This window comes from Lethenteron reissneri, chromosome 55, assembly GCF_015708825.2.
Source record: "Lethenteron reissneri isolate LAM-NWPU_2019-01 chromosome 55, ASM1570882v1, whole genome shotgun sequence".
Taxonomy (NCBI): Eukaryota; Metazoa; Chordata; class Hyperoartia; order Petromyzontiformes; family Petromyzontidae; genus Lethenteron; species Lethenteron reissneri.
Window position 1 is genome coordinate 8,773,170 of NC_083833.1, and position 7,760 is coordinate 8,780,929.

The 7,760-nt window shown below is 50.1% G+C and overlaps 1 protein-coding gene across 1 annotated transcript; it reads right to left on the bottom strand.

The window, feature by feature from the left end:
* Positions 1–204: 204 nt before the first annotated feature.
* Positions 205–5,582, bottom strand: LOC133356687 (stabilin-2-like). Its single transcript, XM_061574326.1, has 4 exons — positions 5,494–5,582; positions 2,657–2,752; positions 1,497–1,601; positions 205–372 (listed from the first exon to the last, which is right to left on the bottom strand). Exons 1-4 carry the CDS (start codon positions 5,548–5,550, stop codon positions 205–207), a joined length of 426 nt encoding a protein of 141 aa, XP_061430310.1. The 5' UTR covers positions 5,551–5,582.
* Between the last annotated feature and the right edge of the window lie 2,178 nt (positions 5,583–7,760).

The following is a 7,760-nucleotide window of genomic DNA, read 5'->3' on the forward strand; positions in this document are numbered from 1 at the left end:
TCGTCGTCATCATCGTCGTCATTTTCGTCATCATCATCTTCATCATCGTTGTTGTCATCGTCATTTTCGTCATCATCATCATCATCATGAACGTCATCATCATCATCATGAACGTCATCATCATCATCGTCATCATCGTCGTCATCGTCATCATCATCATCGTCATCATCGTCATCATGATCGTCATCATCATCGTCGTCGTCGTCATCGTCTGCGTGCTCTCCGAGTGCAGCGCCGTGCCTGCCCGTCGTGCGAGAAGAACCCCAGCTGGTAGGAGGTGCCCAGCATGGTGGGGCGGTGCATGCCGGGCCGCAGGTCACGTGACATCAGCTTCTCTCCCAGGATCACGTGGTACATCACCTGCTCGTCATTCTGCACACGCACAAGAGGCGAAGGTAACCCGTGTAGCCTCAGCAGACTTTTGGGGCAAGTGCCGTTCGCGAGCACGGCACACGACGGGTCGGCCTTGGAGAGATCCCGGGACCGGTTCAGATAATCGTCACCGGTGGTGGCCGTGAGCGGGAATCGAACTCGGGTCGCCGGGTTCGTAGCGCGGCGTAGCGCTAACCGCTGCACCACCGCTCCCCGCATTCTGCACACACACACAGACAAAGGTCCCCCACGTAGCCTTTTGCAGATTGCTGGGGCAAGTGCCGTTGGCAAGTACGACCTATGAAGACTGGCACGGCACACTTGTGAGCGGGTGGTGTGTCTTCACAGTGCTGCTGTTAACACGTCCACACACAAACACACGCACTCCACGTGGATATTCGCACACATGCACGTAGACATTCATTGCTGGAGTCTAGATTGTATGTATGTTGAACTTCTTTTGCACCGTACGTAGCCAACCGTGCTAAATCGGCGGTGCAGGGGAAGGACAACAAACTAACACAACAAGGAGTTCTAACGAAATTAGTTTTCAATCTTGATGATGGTTTAAAAGTGCGTAGCTCCCAGTGGCTTCCTGATATGGGAAGGAAGAGAGCGTTCCAGACGGCCGCAGCGGCGCATCTGAAAGCGCCACGCGATGCGGTGACCACCGTCTTTGTTCGACGGCCAGCCAAACGCCGCTGCTGTTGCGAGGATGAGCGGAGTTCGCGTGGTGATGGTTTATAGCTCCTTGACGAGGCCAGCCAGGTGATTGTGGTTCATCTGCGGCAAGCAACTCTGTGTGCGTGATGAGCGCGACCTTTAAACGAATTCGTTCGGCAAACCAGAAGCCAACGCAGCCCGGCGAGCACCGGACGGACACGGTGGGATCTTGCGGTACCCCGTCACGACGCGTGCCGGAGAATGTTGCGCACGCCGCAGATTGGCGATGCTTTTGCCAGACGTCCCGTAGAGCAGTGAGTTGCAATGATAGTGTCAGGGCTGGCGAAAGGTGTCCCGGGTAAGTGGGCTGGTGTGAAAATATGGTCAGGGCTTAAGGTTGGGGGGGTGGGGGTATGGGGGGGGGGTTGATGGGGTGGGGGGTGGGGGCTAGTGGGAGGTACCGGGTGCGTGGGTCGCTCTTTGCGGAACTGGTCCATGGCCTCCTGGCTGGGAGCGAACACTGTGTAGGCCTCGGACCGCTCGACCCGCCCGATCAGCTCGTACTCCTGGTGAGCACAGGGTGAGTGAGCACGGGGGTGAGTGGGCGAGTGGGTGAGTGACTCGGTGAGTGAATGGGTAAGTGACTTGGTGAGTGACTCAGTTAGTGAGCGGGTGAGTGGGTGGTTGAGTGAGTGAGTGGGTGAATGAGTGAGTGACTCGGTGAGTGATTGTGTGAGTGAATGAGTGAGTGGGTGAGTGAGTGAGTGAGTGGGTGGGTGAGTGAGTGAGTGAGTGGGTGGGTGAGTGGGTGGGTGTGTGCGTGATTGGGTGAGTGGATGGGTGGGTGAGTGGTTGGGTGGGTGAGTGAGTGAGTGAGTGGGTCGGTGAATGGGTGAATGAGTAAGTGGTGGGTGAGTGAGTGAGTGATTGTGTGAGTGAATGAGTGAGTGGGTGGGTGGGTGAGTGAGTGAGTGAGTGGGTGGGTGAGTGGGTGGGTGGGTGAGTGAGTGGGTGGGTGTGTGCGTGATTGGGTGAGTGGGTGTGTGTGTGCGTGATTGGGTGAGTGGATGGGTGGGTGAGTGGTTGGGTGGGTGAGTGAGTGAGTGAGTGGGTGGGTGAGTGGATGGGTGTGTGCATGATTGGGTGAGTGGATGGGTGGGTGAGTGGTTGGGTGGGTGAGTGAGTGAGTGGGTGAGTGGATGGGTGGGTGGGTGAATGGATGAGTGAGTGAGTGGATGGGTGAGTGGTTGGGTGGGTGGGTGAGTGAGTGGAGGATGGGTAGGTGAGTGAGTGGAGGGTGGGTGAGTGAGTGAGTGGGTGAGTGGATGGGTGGGTGGGTGAATGGGTGAGTGAGTGAGTGGTTGGGTGAGCGAGTGGGTGGGTGAGCGAGTGGGTGGGTGAGTGGATGGGTTTGTGGGTGAATGGGTGAGTGGGTGAGTGGGTGAGCGAGTGGATGGGTGAGCGAGTGGGTGGGTGTATGGGTGAGTGGGTGAGTGAGTGGGTGAGTGAGTGGGTGAGTGAATGGGTGAGTGGGTGGGTGAGTGAGTGGGTGAGTGGGTGAGTGAGTGAGTGAGTGGTGGGTGAGTGGTTGGGTGAGTGAGTGGGTGGGTGGGTGGGTGACCGTGAGGAGCTCCTGGAACGTGCTGTATTGAGGCATCTGTCCGAGCCGCGTGTGGAGATCGGGGAGATTCTGAATGTTGCGTGACGGCTGCACCATCTGACACGACAGCCACAACAACAACCACAACAACCACAACAACCACAACAATCACAATCACCACACAAATAACCACGTGTAGCCTGTAACAGACTGTTGGGGCAAGTGCTGTTAGCGAGTAGCTCATTGAACCATCAGGTCTCCTTTTAATTAGGACATCCAAAAAGGGTAGCTTGCCACCTTTTTCGACTTCCATGGTGAATCTGTGAGCCACTATGTCTACAAGAAAGCCACCCATACGGATGCTTACCTAAAACCGGATTCCCACCACCATCCATCCCAGAAGAATTCCCTCATCAAGACTCTATACCATAGAGCCCAATGCATCTCCGACCAGGAACACATTGCCAGTGAACTCAAACACGTACGCCAAGCTCTTAAGGCTAATGGTTACTCTGACTACACAATCCGCAAAGCCATTACTCCAACCACCAAGAAGGATCCTGTTGAGGAGCCTTTCAAGACCATCACCTTACCCTACATTGCTGGGGTCACAAAAAAAATCTCCAAAATCCTACGGCAGCTGAAGATATTTAATCTGCCAAAGACAATGATGGTGTGCTTCTATACAGCTATCATTCAGTCCATCCTCACCTCCTCCATCACCGTCTGGTACGCTGCTGCCACTGCCAAGGACAAGAGCAGACTGCAGCGTATCATCCGCACTGCTGAGAAGGTGATTGGCTGTAATCTACCAACCCTTGAGGACCTGCACACTTTGAGGACCCTGAAGCGAGCGAAGAAGATTGCGGACGATTCCTCGCACCCTGGATACTCTCTGTTCCAGCTACTCCCCTCCGGCAGAAGGCTGCGGTCCATCAAGACCAAAACCTCACGTCATAAAAACAGTTTTTTTCCCATCTGCTGTTGGCCTCCTCAACAAGGCCAAGGGCTTAAAATGACTTTTACACTTAAAATGACTGTTACACTTACTATAACATTTTATCTACATAATTACACCGTTCCATACTTACAACGTGTAATCTTATTTGTATTTTTGTATTTTAAGATTGTTTAATACGGCTAATTAACATTTTACATTCGCATTTTATAAGGTCTACTTATTCATAATTTTAAAGATTTTAGCCCTTTGGTATTACTTATACTTTGTAACGTTAGTATAGTTAGAGTGTATACCTTTTATATAAGTTAAGATTCCTACTTGTTCAATGTATGCACCGTCCCGCCATAGTGAATTCCTTGTTTGTGCAAACTTACATGGCGATTAAAACCGTTTCTGATTCTGATAAAACACAAGATCCAGGTCCGATTCAACACAGTACATAAAATCCGTGATCTGGTCCCATCTGTAAAAGATGTGGTTCCAGACATACAGTACCCTGGCGTCTACAAACTAAGTTGCCTCTGTGGTAGCAGTTACATTGGAGAAACCAAACGACATGTCTCGGACCGCATCCGTGAACATAAAGCAGACCTGAAACACGGTAGGACAAACACCTCAGCCGTGGCAGATCACTGTTACAATTCAGTGGGCTCACATGATATTGACTTCTCCAAGGCAGAGGTTCTCTGCAAGCCATCTGGCTACCATGAGAGATTCGTTCATGAGGCGATCCACATATACAAACACAGAGACAATTTCAACCGAGAAGATGGATTCTGGCTCAGCAATCATTGGAAGGACGTAATAAACCATTTCGGATCTTAACTGATTGTGTTCACGTTTACGGTGACTTTCAGACCGCGTTCCACTCACTGGCATTGACTATATATCTTTTATTCTCCGCAGGGAATGGATTCTTTGCTCCGATGCAAGTCTCCTACTACCACTCTCCCATTGACATATTTCGTTGCTTCCTCTTAGTATCTTTCACGCGACGGTCAATGGTACAGTGTATAGCGGATTGTATAATAATAAATAGTATAAAATTGTAATGTTTAATGCAATGTACAAAGTAATATATAGTATCGTTATTGTATAGTGAATATACAGCAGTGTGATATACATTAGGGTGGATAGAATAATACATAGTGTAATATTACAATGGTGTATAGTAATACAGTATATAATTTAATGTTGGGTTTGTCTATGGCAGTATATAGTACGGTGTAGACTCGTGTGATGTAAGAGAATAAAGTTTAGCTGGAAGCATATTATATTTTTTGCGACATAGAATTGTAATGTATTACTTACTGTTAGTAGCTCAGCTTATTGGAGAGTATATTAGTATACTGATGATACTATGTAGTTTATACTTTAGTTGTTTACGTGGTGGTTTAGTTATTGCAGCTACATACTATCAACATTCCTTCCCTTTATTAATGTTACCTCTATCCCCTCCCTTTGATGCTGCTAATCCTGCATAATGCACGGACTTTAAACCCCCCGCCAAACCTCCTACGCTAATCGCATATCTGCATTTCCCATAAATATGCTAAATTCATCTTGATATGCAAATTATTTTGTCAAGGCGCCCTTCCCCCCTCCATCCCAGCTTAAATAGTCGCTCCAAGCCTGGAGTGTGTCATTCAGACTCTGTCTTCTCGACAGACCTGTTCTTCACCTGAGGACGGCTGCTTGCGTTGTGGCCGACACGTCATGAGAATTATTTTATTATGTTTTATTTTTATTATTTTTATTATTTCCATTCTACGTGACTTTACCGAAAGAACCAAGAAGATGAATCCCTGCAGTCACGAAAGCTTTAAATCGAAATGTAGGTGGTTAGCGTAGGTGGTGAGTGTAAGTGGTGAGTTCAGGTGCTGAACGGGATGCTCACCCGGTCGATGACGTGGACGATGCCGTTCGACGCCATCACATCAGAAGCCACCACCATCGCATCCCCGATGGTCAAATTCTGCGACGGGAGAACACACGGCGCTCGCATCACAGTGACGGTGACGAGTCCTAGGGCTCGTGTTCAGGAGGGTCCTGCCGCTCCTGCCGCTACACTGGAGGCGTTCATCCGTCAGATGTTTTCAGCTCAACGAATGACGAGTCGTACGGATATCATTAGGGGCCGTCCATAAATGACGGCACGCGATTTTGGACGATTTTTGACCCCCCCCCCCCACCTCGTCACACGGCGTCACAAAAAGTCAGACCCCCCCCTCAAATATGACGTCACAAAGCTCTGCCCCCCCCCAAAAAATATAAAACATGCTTCAAATCGCTTTAAACTATTGTCATTGTAGTGCGTATTTAATGTGGCGCTGCACTCTGATGTTGTAGGAGAAAACATTTATTAAAAAGTATATTTAATTAAGTAGAACGTCTCCATTTAAAGCTTTCGTGACTGCAGGGATTAATCTTCTTGGTTCTTTCGGTAAAGTCACGTAGAAGGGAAATAATAAAATAATAATAAATAAAACATAATAAAATTATTCTCACGACGTTGTCTTTCCGACAGACCTGGTCTTCACCTGAGGACGGCTGCTTGCGTTGTGGCCGAAACGTCGTGAGAATTATTTTATTTAGTTTTATTTTTATTATTTTATTATTTCCCTTCTACGTGACTTTACCGAAAGAACCAAGAAGATAAGTATCACGTGTTGTTTATATTTATTTAAAGTTGCACATTTTGATGTGACGTCACATTTCTCACCCTCCCCCCCTCGTCACACTTCGTCAGATATGTCTGACCCCCCCCCCATGTGCGTGACGTCATTTATGGACGGCCCCTAATTATTGTCGTCGTCGTCGTTGTCGTTCACGTGGGGGAGAAAACCGGAGCACCCGCAGAAAACCTCCCGCGCCTTGCGCGAGGGAGCAACACTCTATCCCCGTCCAGATGGGACAGATGGAGATTAGTCCACACCGTGCCGTGACGCCTTCTCCTGGCCGAGCCAGGGCTACGGCTCCTCCTGGACGCCCACCCACGGATGGAAGAAGAAGTAGAAGCGAGTTTCACAACGCCGTCTTTGTGTGATCTACCAACCCTCGCGGCCACGTGCAGCAGCGTAGCCACCGCCGCCAGCACTGCGTGGCTCAAGGCATTTATGAGGACTGAGACAAAGACCCCCCCCCCCACCCCCTCACAGTCTACACAGGCTGTTGGGGCAAGTGCCGTTAGTCAGTAGCACCTATGAAGGCCGGAATGGCGTACGAAGGGGTGTTGTGGTCCGCCCATGCAAATCTGGCTGTGACGGTCCCACCTGATGACGGAGACTTGTGTTGCCTCCGAAACGTCGTGATTTTTTATTTTTTTTTATTTAATTTTTTACCTACGTGACGTTACCGAAAGAACTAAGAATATGATGTTTACATGGCCAGGGAAGGCACAGAATCGGTTGCGATGATCGCCGTTGATGTTAGCCGTGAGCGCGAATCGAACTCGGGTCGCCTCCGTGTAGCCTTCTAACGCACGCCCGGTGGTCGTGGGTGGCGTACGCATGCACACCACGCACACACGTCGGGCTGAGAGTCAGAGATGAACTTCGGTCGGGTCTGTCCGGGTCAGCCACCCAGCACACCACATCCAGTATATCTCTCACTATAGCCACGGCTGCCGGCTGTCACGTGCCACATATGGGGCGCCACGGTGGCTAAGAGATGTTAACTGCTGCTGTATATTTGGAGTTTGCGTGTCTCTCTCTCTCATTATCATCACGGTGGCTCGGAGATGTTAACTACCTCGCCTGGTGTACAGGAGGTCGTGGGTTCGACCCCGACCCTGACGCCTGCTGTGTATGTGGAGTTTGCGTGTTTCTCTCTCTCATCATCATCACGGTGGCTAGGAGATGTTAACTACCTCGCCTGGTACACAGGAGGTCGTGGGTTCGACCCCGACCCTGACGCCTGCTGCTGTATATTTGGAGTTTGCGTGTCTCTCTCTCTCATTATCATCACGGTGGCTAGGAGATGTTAACTACCTCGCCTGGTACACAGGAGGTCGTGGGTTCAATCCCAACCCTGACGCATGCTGCTGTATGTGGAGTTTGCGTGTTTCTCTCTCTCATCATCATCACGGTGGCTCGGAGATGTTAACTACCTCGCCTGGTGTACAGGAGGTCGTGGGTTCAATCCCAACCCTGCACACATATATTT